At 31.3% G+C, this 21,530-nt stretch overlaps 1 protein-coding gene across 1 annotated transcript; it reads left to right on the forward strand.

Moving 5' to 3' along the window:
* Positions 1-303: 303 nt before the first annotated feature.
* LOC114326435 (mediator of RNA polymerase II transcription subunit 27) lies at positions 304-21,072 on the forward strand. Its single transcript, XM_028274803.2, has 6 exons — positions 304-597; positions 3,133-3,277; positions 5,845-5,969; positions 6,631-6,724; positions 17,874-18,080; positions 20,863-21,072. Exons 1-6 carry the CDS (start codon positions 413-415, stop codon positions 20,992-20,994), a joined length of 888 nt encoding a protein of 295 aa, XP_028130604.2. The 5' UTR covers positions 304-412; the 3' UTR covers positions 20,995-21,072.
* The last annotated feature ends 458 nt before the right edge of the window (positions 21,073-21,530 follow it).

Here is a 21,530-nt window from a genome sequence, read left to right on the forward strand (position 1 = left end):
GCTTAGAAATACATAGTCAATTTATCCATTTCCGGACTTATCTTGAACATACGTTTTTTCACGCCCAAGATGAGTGTCTTTCACCCCCCAAGTAAAAGCAACTCTGGGCTTAAGTCCAATAATGTAGTAGAGGGTAATAGGGTCCTATTCTAAATCCAATTTTTCAAACAAATCCGTCGCGTTTAGGAAAATTACACTCCAAAAATGTCATTTACTGGGCTATAAACCTGAGGTTGGCTCAATAAAAACGTGCTAGAGGGCTAACTTCACACCGTTAAAAAGAAAAAGAAGTTGATTGATAGTTGATAATATTATGAGGTTAGGATAAAAAGTTAAACAAACGTCAAAGAAGCTTTAATTTAATGTTTTTATCTCAACTGGATATTTTAAGTTTTAAAACACAATTTTTAGTATGGATAGAGATATAGATCAACTAAATTCGGCTTTAAATGCCGTGAAAGTTTTAAGATCTAATGTGAGAAGCGTCTTCGAATCAGTTAGTAATGGCCTAAGAGCAGATCATGGAGATGAAGGAAAGGAAACAAAATTTATTTACGAACTTCAGGAGCTTTTAACAACTGTGAATAATAATTTAAGGTATGTGTATAAAACAATATATAACTAATTAGTAAGTAGAATTAATCTAATTACTACATTTCATTGTATAAGAAGGTAAAGTCATATACAGGGTGAGTCATGAGGAACTGTACATACTCCTACCTCGTATAGAGGCTCCTATGGGGAATAACAAATGACCATTAAAAAGTGTCCATTAAAAAATGACCATTAAAAAGTGTCTGCTCCCATTGTTTAATAATATACAGGGCGAGTTTCGCATATTGACAGAAATTTGTATTCATAATTTTTGAACGGTCAGATCGATGTGTCTCTTATTTTGGCCAATCGTTACACAATTACCACCTAATCAACTAATTTATTCAAACTAGAAAAAATCAGGTCCGGCTTTAAAAAAATTAGTTCGTTTGGGTCTTAGAAAAAATTTCACCCTGTATACGCTTTTTGAAAACTCTAATATGAATTTTTCAAATTAGACAAATAGGCAATTAAAATGGCATATTTATTTTTTTCCGCACATGAATACTTAATTTTTTATAAAAAAATCAAATTTCACTATGAATTAAAAGTTTCGTAAAGTGAACCATAGATTTAAAAAAAATAACTTTTATTACAAAAATAATTTTTTTTGCACAAATAAGTAATTTATGTTACAATCCAATCAACTGATTTATTCAAACTAGAGAAAAATCAGGTCCGGATTTAAAAAATTAGTTCGTTTTGGTCTTAGAAAAAATTTCACCCTGTATACGCTTTTTGAAAACTCTAATATGAATTTTAAAAATAAGACAAATAGGCAATTAAAATGGCATATTTATTTTTTTCCCCACACGATAACTTAATTTTTTATTAAAAAATCAAATTTGTCAAAATCGGAATTTTAACCTAAAAATGAAAAAAAATGAACTCACGGGTTAACTCGCTACAACTCTGTTCCATTTTAATATTTTTTTTCTGAAATTTTTACAGAACATACCTCTTACCATTGTGAAGACTATGAAAATTGTTGTAGACTTTCAGTCTTCTTCTTGTAAAAGTAGCAAACTTGTAAATCGCAAAAATTAGGTGGAAAAATTTAAAATTTATCAATTTGATCACGTCTATGTTAAACTATAGAGTCCAAAAGAAGTGTTGTGGGAAGTTTTAGATCTAGACGTGTTATAGAAAAAAAAATGGTAAAACTTTTAATTTCAACAAAAACGTTGTTTTTGTAAATTAATTTTTGTAAAAAAAGTTAATTTTTTTTAAATCTATGCAAAAACTTTGCCAAACTTTTTATGCATAGTCAAATTTGATTTTTTAATAAAAAAATAAGTAATCGTGTGGGGAAAAAATAAATATGCCATTTTAATTGCCTATTTGTCTTATTTGTAAACTTCATATTAGAGTTTTCAAAAAACGTATACAAGGTGAAATTTTTTCTAAGACCCAAACAAACTAATTTTTTAAATCCGGGCATGATTTTTTTCTAGTTTGAATAAATTAGTTGATTGGGTGATAACATAAATTAAATATTTGTTCAAAAAAAATTCATTTTTGTAATAAAAGTTATTTTTTTTTAATCTATGGTTCACTTTACCAAACTTTTAGTTATTCATAGTCAAATTTGATTTTTTTTTATAGAAAATTAAGTAATTGTGTGGGGAAAAAAATAAATATGCCATTTTAATTGCCTATTTGTCTAATTTGTAAAAATCATATTAGAGTTTTCAAAAAGCATATACAGGGTGAAATTTTTTCTAAGACCAAAACGAACTTATTTTTTAAATCCGGACCTGATTTTTTTCTTGTTTGAATAAATCAGTTGATTGGTGGTAACATAAATTAAATATTTGTTCAAAAAAAAATTAATTTTGGTAATAAAAGTTAATTTTGTTAAATCTATGGTTCACTTTACCAAACTTTTAATTCATAATCAAATTTGATTTTTTTATAAAAAATTAAGCAATCGTGTGTGGAAAAAAATAAATATGTTATTTTAATTGCCTATTTGTCTTATTTGTAAAATTCATATTAGAGTTTTCAAAAAGCTTATACAGGGTGAAATTTTTTCTAAGACCCAAACGAACTAATTTTTTTAAAGCCGGACCTGATTTTTTTCTAGTTTGAATAAATCAGTTGATTAGGTGGCAATAGTGTAACGATTGACCAAAATAAGAGACACATCGATCTGACCGTTCAAAAATTATGACGAATACAAATTTCTGTCAAAATGCGAAACTCGCCCTGTATATTATTAAACAATGGGAGCAGACACTTTTTAATGGTCATTTGTTATTCCCCATAGGGGCCTCTATGCGAGGTAGGAGTATGTACAGTTCCTCATGACTCACCCTGTATACATAGCTTATACACACATTACATGCAGCTCTGAACATGTGCCAAGTTCATCAATGGCGAAGCCAGAGCCATCACATATGTGATAAGTAGGGCTGTATATTCATCTTCTTAATAACAGAGCTTAAGACAATACAAAAGAAATCGATCCTTCATCATTTGCATTATTTATTTAGTCAGTTTTTTCTAGAAATTAAAATGTACATTATGGTGTTTTAGGGATGTAGAAAATGCAGTAGCAAATTTGACACCACCTCCTGGAGCTTTTAGCTTAGGAAATACCACATACCTTAGCCAAGAGACCACTCAAGAAAGACAAGCTTTGTATGGACAACTTGTAAATAGTTACAAATGGACTGATAAAGTAAGTTATTAGTAAATTAATATAATAATACTATTTGGTATTTTTGCTGGAGAAATCCTTTAGAACAGTTTCTGGTACTACTTGTATCATTAACCCTGTTTGAAGTACACTTGAGTCCACGAGTCTTTACCTGTGCGTCATTAATACCTGGCGAGATAAAACACATACTTTTTATCTAGCATGATTCTCCTCCACGCATGAAACTAATGACAAACCAGCTACCACCTGTTAAAACCTGCTAAAAAATTGGCAACAACATGGCGGCCGACGATGATTGTGTGTCGCAAGATGGTGATAAAAATAATAATAATAGTGGCAATATGAAATGTTGTGATACAAAAAAGTGCTCAGTATGTGTGTGTATAAATTGTTTATCAATTTATCACCAAAGTTGCGGAAAAAGGTGTCCAGAAATCAAGTTTTTGGATGAAACTAAAATAACATGTTGTCAAGTGGTGAAAAAACCGGACGACAAAAACGATAAACAATTAGTGTTAGCAGTTGAACAGAAGTATTTAAGGGAACTGGTCGATGAAGTAAAGGATAAAAATAAAATTTTAGCCCTAAATAACGAATTATTGTTAGATAGAATTAGGAGTTTGGAACATGAAAATGCTAATCTCAAATGTAAACAAACTTTCGCGGAAGTGGCTACTACACCTATCAGCAGTGTACCAACTTTTATCAGACAAGTGCCTCCAAGAAGTGTACAATCAAATATAAGAAAACCAAACATTTTACCAATGGAACATGAACAAGGTAAGAAGGAACCTCAAAAAAAGGTAAATAGCGAACAAAAGGAAAATGTTAGCGAAGATACATCCGCAGAAGAACGTGAAGACACTAGAGAAGAATTTCAAACAGTGGTTAGAAGAAAACGACAAAGAAAAAACATAGGTACGGGGAATAGTTTCAATGATAAAGAATTGGAGTTCTCAGGAGGGGAGCGTAAAGTATGGCTCTACATAAATAGAGTAAAAAGGGCCGCAACTGAAGAGGTGATTAAAAAGTATATTAAAAATAACGTGGAGTTTGAAAACGAAATAGTACAAGTGAAGGAATTACCATCAGATGAAAATCGATTAAAAGCGTTTGTCGTAACAGTATCTCTCAAGAAAAAAGATATTTTATATGATCCATCTTTTTGGCCTAGTGGTGTAGGAATAAGTCGTTTCGATTTTAACCGTCACAAGGATTTTCTAAGTGGGGGGAATTTTGCAGTACTGTAAAAAATAATCACCCAAAAGTGACACAAAAAAAAATTCAAAACATAGAGTAAAACAGGATTTCTGTAATTGTAATTTAGTTTTTTTATGTTGACGAATATTTCGCTCTGCGTATATGTATGTGTCTATGTATATATGTATGTACAATTTTCGAAATAAATATTATTAAAAAGAAATTAAGTAAAAACATGTCATTTTTATGAACGATCTAGACTGAGTACATTGAAAAGAGATAGGTACAAAAAAGACGATTGGGGATGTTTTCACATATTTTAAGTACAATTTCTGATGTTTTGGTTTGTTTACTTTTGTGGCTGTCAGTTTGTTGAATTTTTTGCTGTTATTTTGTTGAATTTTTGCATTTTGAAGTATACAAACAGTTGTTTTCACAACTAATTTTATATTGAAGTTTGAAAGTTTTTTGGTAAGTTTATGTTATTTTACAATTAATTTTGACAACATACAAAGCTAACCTCATTGGTACAGTTAAGGAATTCTTGTGTTTAATGTTCTGCCAAAGTGAATAAAATAACACAAAGAAAATATGTTTATGAATTTTTTTATAATTTGTTTTTTTATTTATTAATCAATGATAATAAAATAATTTATTAAGCTACTTCAAATGTAGCTGTAATTATTAATAATAAATAATAAAAATTTTAAAGCAAAACTTAAATTTGACATTCTATTTATTTGATAACATCAAATTTTGTACTATAACCCGTGATCAGAGTAATACTCACTTTCTGTCACTTGCCGTTTAGTAAATTTCTGACTTATTTCGTATGCTTTAAATTATGATGCACGGGTAAAGACTTGTGAACTCAACTGTAGCTAGTGTGTATGCACAATAGCTCAGAGAAACCAGCGGCTTAATGTACCCTCCGAAGCATGGTGAACGGGTATCATTTCTAAAAATGAAAATGTTATTGGTGCTGAGAATCAAACTGATGCGCTCTGGCTTATGAAGCCAGTATCTTGCTGATGAGCTCTGGCCACGTCAATTTGACTGGAAACAACATCTAAGAAGAGAAAATGATGGAAATTAACCATCCAGCAATGGTCCTAAAAGCCCTGTTAATGCTATACATACATACATTCTGGCATATTGAGAAGGAAGCAATTCCAAAGAGCCATTGATGTATCATTGGAGAAGAACAGCCACAGGCAGGCAAGGGTGGAGGCAAAAAATAAAGGAGGCCAAGGCTCAATTTGGGCTGTAGTGCCGTAGAAGAAGAAGATTGATGTATCTTTATCAATGAGTTTAGAGATGAACTGTCAAATTCTGATGTTGTTAATTGATCTTTATGACTAAGAGTTAATAGCTTTAAAATGTTACAGATTCGAGAGTACAGTGCAGTGGCAGGAAACATACTTGCAGCCAATTCATTCAATAAGACCTACAAAACTTATAGTACTGCCAAAAGAAGAAAAACACAGACAAGTCAACATAATGTACTGCCAGAGTAAGTTATTTTGTTGTATATTTTGCTATTTTCTTTTGTTAAATTGGTGGTTAAATTTGGTTTTTTCTTTTTTTCCTTCTGGAAGCCATCCATGTATGCACCCCAGTCGCACTGCAGCCTTTTGGCTTGTTGTGTTTTTGGTTTGCTTCTTACAAAACTATAAATTATAAATAATTCAATTGAAAGTTTTATTTTAATGGAATTAAAAATAATATGAAAAATAAAACTTTTATTGAGATCAATTTTCTAGTAACGCCTTTGTGGTTTCTACAATTTGCAAACCAAACGAATGCTGGAAACAAAACAGGTCAGGGGAGATCTATAAATTGTATCTCACTTCCTACCTGTCCAGTGTGGCAAAATTCCAACGAAAATTTGTTGGATTCCTGTTGGAAACTTGGGGGCCTATAGACATTTTAAAAATGTCTAGATGTTCTCGCCGGCGCTGGGTCTCGAACCCCTGCCTACCTGCATGAGCTATCGCCTGAGCTATCTGGGCCCTCTAATACTTATTTACTTATATTAATTACATATTTCCAAAGATGACATTTTATGATGTCATGTTTACATGATCGTAGGTCATGTTTGTTGATTTAAATTATAAGGCTATTATTGAAGTTTAAAAGATTTTATATTTCTACACAATCTTTTATTTTTTTAGGGTAATAGAAAATTTAATAACAAGCATTGACAGACTATTTCCGGATGTTACTTTTACAACTAATAGACCAATGGTACCAAATCCTGTGATCCAAGTAAGTTTAAGCAATGAATATTGTAATTGAATCGATTATTGTTGAAAGGGAGTAAGCACCATTTTCTACTTTTCGAGTTACAGAAAAAAACCATTCTCTCTTTCATTATCCACATCATTTCGACTCGTCCAACGAAGACTGTACTAACTCAATTTTTGGCGTTTTTGAGTTACACCCCTGAAAAATTAGATAACTGTGATGCCTTTCAATGAACAAAGTTCTAAGTTAATTTGTTCACGTTTAGGCAACCAATTGTGCACTTCGATATTGTACTAGCTTGTATATCTATACATTATAAAACGAAAACTATCCTATCTCGAAAGTTAGTATAGTCTTCCTCGGCATTCCGAACGGAAGCGTCGTTTTCTTGTGAGTTAGTATAGTTTTCGTATTTTAAGGTTAAGTAAAGTACGCCTACATGAACAACATTTTTTACGTTATAAAAGTTGTACAGCCTATAAATTTCTATTAAAAATAATACATGTGAATAGAAGGTGCATTTTATAAGTATAAATAAGTATCCAGGATGTACTATCCAGGATGTACTATCCAGGATTTTCCCGATTTTTTCCAGTGAATACTGTACTAACTCATTCAAAAACCATATAAATAAAAAAAATTAAAATGTTCAAAAGCACAAGTGGAACAATACGGTAAACACAATGGATAAATATAAAAACAATTTAGAAAATAAGAACCCCTGATTTTTTGCATCAATCAAAACTTTATTTTGCTTTATTCAAAAACTTAAAAAAATGAGTTAGAAATAAAAATAGAAATAGAAATATTTATTCATCCTTTTAAGACATTTTTACAAATGTATAGGACAGGTCATATACAGTAATATAACTGTTACAAGCTAACATTGTTTAGCTACAAAATTTTTTATAGGTACCTAACACCTAACACATATTATAAAATAACATATTTAGACTAACATTTTTAGACATTTTAGACTTTGTATATACAAAACAATTTATACATAAAAAATAAAATAGTGTAAAATAGTTTATAGGCTATCGTCAAGGAATTCTTTGACGGAATAGTAGCATTTGGCTAATAATAAATTTTTGATTTTATTTTTGTAACTGTTAAAACTAGCAATCTCCTGCATTTCATCGGGAAGTTTATTGTACAATTTCATTCCCATAAATTTAAAACTATTTTCTAATCTTGATGTTTTAAACTGGGGTATTCGGAGCTTATTACAATTTCTTGTATGGTAATCATGTCGATGAGCATTAGTTTCAAATTGATTGAAATTTTCTTTGACAAACAGAAGAGTGTGGTAAATGTACAGACTATAGAATGACATGATTTTGTATTTTATAAACGTTGGTTTACAAGTTTCCCGAAATTTTAGCCCGAATATTTTTCGAATAATTTTTTTCTGAGTTACAAAAATTTTAGGGCTGTCAATAGAATTTCCCCATAGTAGTATGTTGTAACTCATATGACTGTAAACAAGGCCGTAATAGATATTGATCAGTGCTGATATCGGCATAGTATCTTTTATTCTAGAAATAGCATAAAACGATTTATTTAATTTTGTATTTATTGTATTGACTTGTTCAGTCCATCTCAAACGGCAATCTATATTTAAACCTAAAAATTTTGTTGTTGTAACTGACGAAATAAGTATATTGTCAAATTTAAATGATAATGAGTATACATTGCTAAGAACATTTTGGGAATGAAAATATAAAAATTGAGTTTTATCAACGTTTACTATTAATCCATTTGCTTTGGACCAATCTACAAATGACCCAAAAACACCGTTGGATAATAATATAAGTTCCTCTTTACTAGGCGCAGAGATCGCTAGTGCAGTATCATCTGCGTAAATAGTAATAACTCGAGATTTAATGTAATCAGGAAGATCATTCATAAAAAGAATAAATATAAGCGGTCCTAAAACAGATCCTTGAGGGACTCCTTTATCAATATTGAAAACTGTCGAAGCAGAATTCTGATATGAAACTAACATTTTTCTATTGCTCAAATAGTCTACTATCCAGTCCAAGAAATCTCCTCTGAAACCTAGGTTGTAAAATTTATTTTTAATAAAGTTAAAATCCAGACAATCAAAGGCACGGGACAAATCAAAAAAGAGACCTGCCACATGCCTTCCCCTGTCAAGATCTGTATATATATAATTAAAAAAATGACATGCAGCAGTCAACGTTGACTTCTTTGACCTAAACCCATGTTGATGCGGGGATATAATATCGAATTTGTCGAGAAAACAAACCATTTTATTATATACAACCTTTTCAAAAATTTTTGATAAAACGCTCAGCACTGCTACCGGTCTATAATTCGAAATCAATCCTGGATCATTTTTTTTGTGTATAGGAATAACTCTTGCGCTTTTAAGTGCGTCAGGAAATTTGCCATTAGCAACCGATAAATTAATTAAGTAGCTCAAAGGAGCAGATAGAGAAAATATTCCCGATTTTACGACTTTTGTGGATATGTTGTCCAAACCAGTACTGGACTTGTTTTTAAGATTTATAATTGCGTCTTCAACGTCTTGATATGTAACGGGTGTAAAGAAAAAAGTTTTATCCGAAATTTTAGAACAAGTACATTTTGTAGATCTAGACAAGCCGAAATATGATTCAAGATTATTTTCAGTTACAGTTGCAAAATATTCAGCAAAAACATTAGCGATATCCTCAGAAGATGTAATATCGCCACCGTCAGAGCTGAGAGTTATATTACATTTTTTTTGTTTTCTACCTGTTGCTTTATTTACCAAATTCCATGTTGTTTTAGATGTGTTATCTGATTGTATGATAAGCTGTTCATTAAATTGCTTTTTTGCATTTTTAATAAGTTTATTATAATTTCTTTTGGCTTCTTTATATGCCTTTTGAGAATTATTATTTTGAAGTTTTTTAGATAACCAATATACATTTTTTATATGACGACCGGCTTTCTTTACTTCTGCGGTTACCCATTTATTTTTACGGTTTTTAGTACTACTTCTCTGTGTTTTTACAGGACAATAAACATTCATGTTAAAAGAAATTATATCTACAAACTCGTTCATGGCCAAATTAATGTCATTTTGACTATACACTTCATCAAAATTAAGTAAAGACAATGCATTTTGAAACTGAAATAAGCAATGATCTGATAAATCGCGATAACAATGTATCCTTCTTTCTGTTTTATGAAAATTTACATTATTGGATTCAATTTTAAGTGTAAAAATTTTATGATCGCTGAAATGACCCTCGTATACATTAGATTTACAAAAATCAATATTAACATTTGTTAACATGTAGTCAATTTTAGTGGATGATGTATGTCCTAATTTATTTGTGAAAATCCTCGTAGGGTCCACAGAAGTAATTTTCAAGTTATAACTAACTATAACATCATGTAAGATTTGTTTCTGCACAGAATTTGACAAATAATCAACATTTAAATCTCCGCATACGAAAAGGTCTTGATAAGAATTGCTACAAAATTCCAAAATATGTTGTAATTTAATAAAAAATTGATCAACGTTACCTCCTGCAGGCCTATAAATGCTTATCACACACACTTTGCGATTTGAACTCACAAAAGTTATGGCACAACACTCACAAATCATTTCTTCACTAAAACGAGATATATCTACCGGTTGATATTTAAGACCACTTTTCACATAAATACAGCTTCCTCCATGAATATGGGTTGTCCGACAATAATATGAAGCGTTTACGTAGTCATCAAGAACCATATATTGCATATTATCTTCTGAACACCAGTGTTCGGCTATACTTAAAATATCAGGTGATTCCTTCAATACCAATAGTTCCAAATTTATCATTTTGTTTGTAAGACATTGTGCATTAAGCTGCACTATCTTTAAGAAAGTTTGATTGTTATTGGAAAGAGTCTCTCGTGGATTTAAACTTCCAAAAAAGAATTAGGTTGTCCCTGTTGCACATATGTTTTGTCAATCTGATCCCCTAGAAACCGTTTACCTAATCTAAAATTAAATCGTTCAAACGAAACGTTTTTTGGCCAAAAGGCAACGTCATATATTTGTTCTTTTAGCTCTGGTTCAACTCCTATCATGAACGATTTATTGTCTTTTCTATTACTAAGTGTGGGAAGTGATTTTATTTGCGGATCAGTGGAGTTTGCATGTTTCTGAAGAAATATCTTAACGTCTTCTGCAGTTATAGAGTCAGGAATATTGGATATGTATAACCACATTTTACGGTTTTTGTTTTCTTCTTTGCCATAAAACATTTCGTCCCCGTCTCCAGTACCAAATTTCCTTTTGTGCTTCCTGATAACTTTGCGGAAACCATCGCTGTCCACATTGCTGTTGCCTGGAACACCGGGAATAGATCTTAAATTATTATCTTCAGAATTTGTCGGATTTTGTCCTAAATTCTGATAGAATTCAAGCACACATTTTGTCTCGGCTTCTTCCACGGCTCGCGCTAATTTTTGATGAGAAACTGTTAAGTTCTTCCCCCCTTCCCTTGATGAGTTAGATCTCTTTGCAACATTGCTGTACGTTTCAACATTGTCGAATCGTTGGTCAGGTTTGGAAACGATATTATTATCAGTTCTAATTGTTTTGGAATTCCTTGCTTTTTGTTTGTTGTTAGTAGATACACTCATTAAATTGTGATTAGCTTCTTTCGTGTTTGTGTTTTTGTTGACCAACCTATCTTTACTTGAAAAAGATTGAATATCGGAATCCACTTTCTTCATTAATTCAATTTGTTTATTTAAAATAATAATTTTATCTCTCAGTTCATGTATTAGGCAGTCTTTTTGTTTAATTATGTAGATAAACATTTTTTGATCAATCTTACCGCCAGCAGTCTCCTCCATTGCGTCGAAGAATACAGCTTCCGGTATATCACATTGGTCACATTTAAAATCACTGACTGGATGATTTTCGTCAACGTTAGCACATTTAAAATGCATAAATGTATTACATCCAATACATTTAATACCATTCACACATTTTCTGTTACACTTATAACATTTTAGATTCGTATTCGCTGTAAGCTCACTAAATACGTTTGAACTGCTTGCGATGCTGCCGACTACTATCAAAAATCATATTGATTAGAAATTAGTACAGTCTTCGCTGAATGAGTCGATTTGGTGTTAAAAGGAAGCAAGCACTGATGTACTGCATGGATATAGTTTATACTGCGAAACTGCATTTAACACCAAATGACGTGCATATAGACAGATAAGAGTTTTTTACTATAACTCGAAAAGTTGAAAATGGTGCTTACCCCCTTTCAACAATAAACGATTCAATTATTTTCAGTATCCAAACTAACCCTGCTGTAAATAAATGAAATGGTTGTGCATTTATCCCACAAATACTCGATCGAATTTAAATCTGGCCTATATGGTGGCCAATATAATCTTTCAAATTGAACTTTAAAGTAAACATTAATTATTCTAGCGACATCAGGACGTGCGTTATCATAAGTAGCACTCATCTGTCATATCAGGTATGGTTGGCAAATGTTGAAACATGACCTTCTAAAATGTTTTTAGTCTAAATGTCAGCTGTCATTCATCCATGCACCTCCACCTACAAGTTCGGTATGCTGTTCCCCAGCATCCAAGTCAAATCTAGACTATATGGTCTTCTTCTTTTTGTGTAGACTTGACTGTCTCTTTTTCAATGTGCTTCCAGTAAGTTGTCATTCCATCGTGTTTCTTGGTCTTCCCACTGATCATCTTCCTATTGGGGAACCGTCTCTCGCTGTCCTTACTACTCTATTTGTTGCCATTCGGCTTATGTGGTAATTCCATTCTACTTTTCTGTTTTTTACCCAGTTATTAATATGTTGTCTACTTTGCATCTCCGACATATATCTGCACTTCTAGCTCTATCCCTTAGTTTATTGCCATCGATTTTTCAAATGGTTTTTATCCCTGCTGTTTCTAGCATTCTTAGGGCTATATGGTAGACAATATAATCTTTCACATTGCGTTGAAAAATTAACATGTGCTGTGACAAATCGAGGGTTGAAAACAATAGGGTTCCAAACGACATTTTGTAAAAAATCGGTTTTTTTTTAAGAATTCTATTTAATAAAGAATTCTGCATCGAATGATAGTTGAAAAAAATTGAATTTTTTCTAGATGGCGGTGTAATCAATGATGAAATAAGGTTTCAAGTATGTGAAATACTTTCAGTTTCGGGCAATAAGGTTCCAAGCGACAAGTACTTTAGAAAAATTAAGAGTGTGTGTACTTTGTACCCATGTAAGAAGTTATACTTCTATTACATGATTTCAACGAAACAAATATACTTTCAGTGGCGTACTCAGGGGTTTGCTCCCCCTCCCTCAGCGCTTATAAAAAAATATTTAAAGAGTAGTAGGATAATGTAACTTGTCTTTCACAAACAATACACAAAAAACCATTCTCGGTTATACAAATGAAACAAAATTATTTTAAAAATTTCAAGAAAACCACAACGAATTACAAATATGATCAAATGAAGATTACAGGGGAAAAACAAGGAATGTCACTTTTTCATGAATTTTGGCTTTTCTCGCCATGTGGTAGCAAAAACTGAGTACTATCGACTAGACTATATTATTCAGGACAATAACCAGAAATCAGTCTATATAAATTTTTTAAGAATTTGTATCACGGCAAAGGACCAGGATTGTCCGCACGCCACTGAACAAAAATAAGGAATGTTAGCATTTTTTTGGTGCATTATTAAATTAATAAGTTAATATAGATTAATATTATATTAAGATTGTAGACTAAGAATTGCTAGAATTTTGCTAAGAATCTTCTAAGTAGTTTTTAGATAACATAAGAATTAAACCTTTATTCGTGATTATCTCGATATGTGTAAAATGTGACATTCCTTGTTTTTCCCCTGTACTCTTCAAATACCATACACAGAAGTGTGTCAGCTGTGCTTTGTACCGGGTGTCCCAATAAGAATGGCTCTCGGCCATATCTCAGGAACCGTTAATAGTAGAGCTTTGAAATAAAAAATTTTATAACAAAAGTTGCCTCAGGAAAAGCCTGGAAATTATTTTCATAATTGTGGGTCCACCGCTAGAGGGCGTAATTGAATATCAAAAATAAAAAAATCTAAATTTTACAAAATTTTCCTAATGAAGGGGCACTGGAATTCCGATTATTGTATTCTTCATAAAATTCTGCGCATATTTGATTTAACCAGTTTAACTCTACCTTTGCAAATAAGAGGTGGGGGTGAGTGGGAACCTTGTTATGAAAAAATGGCTGTAAGTCCGGTTCTGCTAAATCAAATTTTGAAAACTGGGTCTTGTTGAAGACAGATCTTTTTCTTCAATGTAAGCGTGATAATTTTGAACCATCCTAATAAGTGATAAGCCAGCTGGGAGGCGTTGTTTAATTTTTTTTCAAAAATCTAGTTTTCTTTGGAAAATATTAAATACAAGTATGCATTTTTAATCATACTTTATAAAATTAGATTAAATTATCAATAGAATAGCGAAAACCGCATGTAGATACCTTTTTTATATCTCAAGATATCTCGAGAAACGTGTAAATTTTATACATAACTGTTACTATCACCGGTAAACTAAGTTAATGAAAAGTAGTGTGCTGTGGAAAAAAAACAAAATAACATTTTCCAGATGTCAACGTATAAAAACATAATTAATTAAAACAACAATATAAAGAGAAACAATACTATTAAAATTAAATATAACACAGAACAAAAAGAACTACTTAGTGACGACTAACGCCCGGTTTCCGAAAGGATGATCATCTCAAAAATTATGTAATCGACGATTAACAATAGATTAAATGCGTCAGAAACGTCAACCAAACTAGTTTTAACAATAGTCGATCACCTGACAAAAGATTAATCGTTAGTTAACAGCCGATCATGAGTGTTTTGAGTCTACGAAAGGTCGATTAACCAGTTTCGCTTGTCAAACGGCGGTAAAAATGGACTGTTACCTAATCTGCGACTATCCGTCGATTAACGAGCTGTTAAGAGTTTTTTTAGTTTTTTAATTACTGTAATTAACAAATACCGGGAAAAAATTGTCAAATAACACATATATAAATGATATAAATCATATTATTCAATAAAAATAAGATTTTTTTATGGAAGAAATAATTTAAAATATTTATTTAACTTGCAGAACATGGATATCTCGGACATTTTTTATATTTTATTATATAATTTATATTTTTTTTCTTTTAAAAATGTAAGATAACAAGGATGCTAGACTCATAGAGCTATTTTTGAGAGGCCAGAGCTCTAAAAAGCAGAACATAATGATTATACCGATGTAAATAAGAGGGAAAACGTGTGAGAAATTATAGCAGCTAACTTTGAAGACAATAAAACAGCCGGTAAATAAATTAAAAATAAATATAAAAAGTAAATATATAGACCAAAAATGAAAATACGATTATAAAATATTATAGATCATAAATAAACTGTTTTATATCTCCAACTCCCGTCACATAACCTAGCCTCATTTTTAAAATGCTCTCGTTCAATTCTTACTCCAAACAAAAGTGACAGTACGTAAGAGAGAATGCACCTTTAGAATCTAAAGATACAAGTTTGGATTTAGAGGTTAATATAATTGAAATTTTGAAGGATAACAGCCAATTGTGACAGTATCGCTACCAAATCGTATGTCAGATCATCGATTACATGATCTATGATCATGCAATTTTACAATAATTGGCGTTTGAGAAACCCATCACAGGTTAACAGTTGATCAAATCTGACAGCCGATTAGATGATCGGAGATTTGAATAACGTTTCGGAAACCGGCTGTTAGTGACCTAAATATTCAAATTGTTGCCCATCATACACTACTCTAGAATACATTATCCAGAGAATACTAAACGCCATTCAAAGCATATCGAGAGCAGAAATTGAGACTGCTGTTCAATCTACTCTTGAAAGAGTAAATGTTTGCAACGAAAATGATGGGCAAAAATTTGAACGTTTATGTCATCACTAAATAATTGTTTTTATTTCTTTGTAATAGGGCTTTTCAACGCTTCTCATTTGTTTCGAGCCTCTGTCATATGCCGTATAATCCGTGTATAATATTAATATACGAGATATGAACGAGGCTCGAAACAAATGAGAAGCGTTGAAAAGACCTAATATACGTTGACAGCTGGAAAATGTTCCTTTGTTGTTTCCATAGCACACTACTTTTAATGAATTTCGTTTACCGGTGACAGTAACAGTTATGTTTTTAAATTTACACGTTTTGTAAGATATCTCGAGATAGAAAAAAGGTATTAACATGCGGTTTTCGCTATTCTGTTGCTAATTTTGTCTAATTTTGTAATATGGTATTAAGAATGCATGTTTGTATTTAATATTTTCCAAGGAAAACTAGATTTCTGAAAAAAATTAAATAACGCCTTCTAGCTGGTATATTACTCAGTAAGTTGGTTCGAAATCATAACTTTTACATTGACGAAAAAGATCTGTCTTCAACAAGACCAAGTTTGCAAAATTTGATTAAGCAGAACCGGACTCACAGCCAGTTTTTCATAACAAGGTTCCCACTCATCCCCACCTCTTATTTCCAAAGGCAGACCTAAACTTGTCAAATCAAATATGCGTAGAATTTTATGAAGAATACGAAGATCGGATTTCCAGTGCCCCTTCATTAGAAAAATTTTGTAAAATTTAGATTTTTTAATTTTTGATATTCAATTATGCCCTCTAGCGGTGGTCCCACAATTATGAAAATAATTTCCAGGCTTTTCCTGAGGCAACTTTTGTTATAATTTTTTTTATTTCAAAGCTCTACTATAAACGGTTCCTGAGATATGGCCGAGAGCCATTCTTATTGGGACACCCGGTACAAGGGGAGCAGTTTATTGTGCAATAAAGAGAAAATGATCACAATAGTCCATTTGTTTCTGTTAATATTAACATTAAAACGGCTAAACGCAGCAAAATATTACCAGTTCAAAGTAATTTCGATAAACTTATCAAAGCTCCAACCGACAAAATGAAAAATAAAACATTTACTGAAAAAAAAAATTCAATAAATTGAATTTGCCTATAAGTAGATGCCAAACCAAATGCATTAATTTCTGAATACAAAAAAGATAAATTTAATTAGGTTTTTCCAAGTACTTTTTTATTTTCATTTTTAAGTTCTGTTGTTAAGCTAAATTTAGGAAAAATATGTTTTGTGTTATGATTTTCTATTTAAAAATAAATATTCGTTTTTATTTTGAAATTTATACCTTAATTTCACCAATTGCGCTAACAATTTTTGTAAAATTTAAAATTTCTTGTGAAATTTTTATCTTATAATTCCATAAGGTTCCAAGTACAAGGCTTATAGTGCAATAAGGTTCCAAGTACACTGCAGACGTCTGTAAATATGTTACAAAATTGCACATTAGAATCTTATTTATGACATTATCTAACGTGAGGCGTTATCACAATTTACCACACTGTAGTATAAAATAATTTTAAGATTTACAGGCCTTCAAATAACGAAGTTATGATAGTTTAAAATTAGAAATTTGTCTCCTGAAAAAATTATGAAATGGCGCTTGGAACCTTATTGTTCTCAGCCCTCGAACTTCTAATCAACACCTTTTGTCACTTTGACAGAGCCGTGGAACTTTGGTCGTGAGTATCGGTTTAGGTCAGCATCTTTTAACCTTCTGTCAAGGGATTAACATCTGTACTCAATGAGTGATTTCATAAGCTCTAAAAAATTAAAATGTTGTCTGTGTTACTTGTACACTGTTTTCTTCCCTATCCAGTCTTCTGTAATTTTCTGTTTCGCCATACCTTTTCAAAACTTTTGACACATCAGATTGGGTTAGATGGAGGTACCTTGCAATATCTTTCTGTATATATCCCTCATTAGATAGTTACAATTTGTACTAGTTCAACTTCATTACAGTGTCTGACTAATGTCACTGTGAAAAAAAGAAAACAAAATGTGAAATGTCTCTTGAAACTACTGAAAGATCAACAAATCTTACAATTTTACTAAAATATCTTTCAACAAATCACTCAACTTAAAATAAGTGTTATTAAAACGGAATGTCAAAATAGTTTTTTAACAATTGAAAATTTTATGTATAAACTATATTGACCTGAACTTACGATATAATATATTTTTATTTTTAGGTATCTCTAGGAAGAGTTCTCAAAGCAATTATTGCTTTCAAAGGTTTAATGATTGAGTGGGTGGTAGTAAAAGCTCATGCAGAATCAAATGATCTCTGGACAGAATCGCGCTACAGAGTCTTTAGGAAAGTAACTGAGAATTGCCATGCCGCAATGTGTCATTTTCATTCTCCTTTGATGCCAGAATTAGCAATAAGGTCTTTTATGGTAAGAAAATTAAATGGTATTACAATAGTAAATATGTATGTGTAAAGAATAATTTAAACTTTCTTTAGTCTTGAGCCTCCTGTAATATAAAATAGGACATTCTGTATAAAATATGATTAAAACTCATTCAAAGTCATTAATCGATGTACTATCTGTTCTTGGATTCAATAACCGCGAGTAACATTGGATTGTCATGTTTGTTATTATTTAAAGGTGTATATAAACATTAACTCGGGCGAGAATGATTATTGTTGAGTTAGCTAGTATTCACGTTTAGGATAGGTCACGTTAATATTGTAAATAACTTATGGTTCAATCATCGATAGTTCGATTTAAATATAATGTTATCGGAAAAACTGAGTTTTAATTCATTTGGACCAGAAGGCATTAACAACACACCTGTTTATGACACTCCAGAGTAAGTGTGGTTGTCTTCTTATGGTTCGTCTTCGGAAATATAAATATGTCTCTAACTATTTCTTTGGTCTTGTTTGGAGATCTTCCTCGTACTTTTTGGCCTTCTATCTTTCCTTGAATCATTGGCCCTTTCATATTTTCTCTATCTAATCTCATACATCTCCAAACTGCTTTAATTATTGTAGTTGCATTTTGCTGGAGAGGGTTTTACTGATCTTTAGTTGTGTTCTAATTGAATTATTTCTTTTATAGTCACTACACGGAATTTGTAAAGTACTATAACAGAAAATTTCAGTCGTGTATATTGTTCTCTATCCTGATTATCTCAGAGTCCGATTGTCTCGCATCTTTATCAATATATCTTTATATGTGCCACTGTTTCATCGCCTTCATTTACTAAAAGTACTATTACACTTTAGGAGACCAAAAATAATCATTTTTTTCAAGAATTTTTTTCTCAGAAGCTTTATTAAAAATTAACATAAAACTTTTTACATATTAATATATAACTCTTAGAGATTACAAGAAAATATATCTTTCTTCATTTATGCACGCACACTAATATTGTAGAGGGTGCAAAACTCCAGACCTCGAAAAATGATGGCGGACAGTTAATCTCAGGATTGGAATATCTGAAACAAAAAATCCTACGGCATTTGAAAAAGGAAGGTTTCTTACGTAACAATTTACCACAATTTGACCAAAAAATAAAAAAATATTTTTTAACCATGAAAAACTGAAGAAAAACGGGCGAATTTTTCACAAAAATTTTTCAAAGGACATCGCACACATCTTATGGAAAATATAATGTCACTCAAATTCAATAAAATTTATACGAATAGATTCGTTTTAAATCAACGGTCAAATCTTATCATTGCGCCAACTCTATATTTTCAATAATAAGAGCAGAAATTGATATAAATAAATCTGAAATCAAATGGATACGTACATAAGTTAGAGAGAGAAAAAATAGTTTAAAACACCCAAATTGTCGGTACTCCATAAATCAGAGGATTAGTTTCACTAATTCGCTTAGGCCCAGCGGGGCGTTTAAGCTCTTTTGAATAGCACCCAGAGCAATAATGATGGTAACTGACACTTTTACTGACTCAAAAAATGTGATTTCGATAAACTTTAATTGCAATTTGCGCCGTAATTAATCATAATTAAGAGTTGGCGCAATGATAAGATTTGACCGTTAATTTAAAACGAATCTATTCGTATAAATTTTATTGAATTTGAGTGACATTATATTTTCCATAAGATGTGTGCGATGTCCTTTGTAAAAATTCATTTTTTGAGGAATTTTCAGTTAAGGTGGTAAATTGTCACGTAAGAAACCTTCCTTTTTTAAATGCCGTACGATTTTTTTTGTTTCAGAGATCCCAATCCTGAGATTAACTGCCCGCCATCGGAACTACTTTTTTTCGAGGACTCGACTTTGGCGCCCTCTACAATATTAGTGTACCTACGTGCATAAATGAAAAAAGATATGTTTTTTGTATTCTCTAAGAATTAGATATTAATATGCAAAAAGTTTTATGTTCATTTTTAGTAAAGGTTCTGAGAAAAAAATCTTGAAAAAATGCTTATTTCTGGTCTTTTAAAGTGTACTAGTACCTTAATCAGTAGGTACCGCCAAAAAGATCATTTTGCTGTATTTGATATATTCTTAAGAAGTTGTAATTACACAAGACAGGACAAAAGCTTGGATAGGACTTCAACAATCTAAAGTAATTAAAAAAAAAAGAAGGTGTGTGTACTTTGTACGCACGTAAGAAGTTATACTTCTATTATAATATAATCTAACTTCATATTATGATTTCAACGAAATCAATATACCTATCTACTTTAAACAGTTTTTTTGTATTGTATTTAAATATTAAACTAATTTTAGAAAGAAAAAAAATATATTTGTCAGGATTCGAACAGGGGACCTCTCGATCCCTAGGCGAATGCTCTACCGATCAGCTACCACCGCTTTTGTATTCAGTCGATCATTTCTCGGACATAATTACAATCACGGTGACGGATACATTAATTAAAAATATACATTTTCAATAATACTTATAAGGAGGAAGACAAATCGACAGACATAAAAATTATAATAAATATATTTACTAAAAACACTAATAATATATTCTAGCGACTAATACCATACTGTCGGTGTGCGCATGCACCAGGGAAAGTAAAAATTCACCCTCGTGCCTAAAGAAGTATAACTTCAAAAACAAAATTAGTGTTTTTTTTAACTTCTAAACTCAATTCCTCAAAAAAATATATTTGTGGGGTATGGCAGGTTCAGTGAGGATATTTTCTATTGTGTATTTTTTAGACCATCAATCAATGTTTTTTTATGTTGCAGCATTGGTTTCACAGCTACATAACCCTGTTTAATGCTCCGTGTAAACGATGTAGCAGCCATCTGAACAATAATTTGCCGCCTACATGGAGAGATCTAAGAAGTTTAGAACCATATCATGAAGAGTGTAAATAATAGGTTAAGAGTAGTATTTAGTGTCTTTTATATTTATATTTATTTACAAATAAAAGTATTTGACTGCCTTCTGGCATATTTAATGTTTTCTTATTTTACAATAAAAGTATTGCAAAACGTTACATAAATAAACCTCATTTTTACCATAATATAAACACATTCCATGATACCTTAATATAGGCAACACAATGTGCATGAATGTAAGTAAATGTATCTCAATCCTCTCTGTACTTTACCGCGAAGAAAGTTGTATTTAATAAAAAAGTGAGAACTACAAAAGGATAACAAATGGGAGAAAAACAAAATAATCTTCTATGCAGACGATGCAATACTAATCTCTCAAACTGAAGATGATTTGCAACGTATGCTGCACCCTTTTAATATAACCGACAGAAAATTTAACATGTTAATTTCCCCAAAAAAGACAAAATGGATGGTATGACAGCAAATCTACTAAGATATAAATTAGAGCTGGAGGGTCAGATAATAGAACAAGTCATGGAGTGTAAATATGGTGACATCACACTATTCCCAGA

The sequence above is a fragment of the Diabrotica virgifera genome, chromosome 1 (genome assembly GCF_917563875.1).
Source record: "Diabrotica virgifera virgifera chromosome 1, PGI_DIABVI_V3a".
Taxonomy (NCBI): domain Eukaryota; kingdom Metazoa; phylum Arthropoda; class Insecta; order Coleoptera; family Chrysomelidae; genus Diabrotica; species Diabrotica virgifera.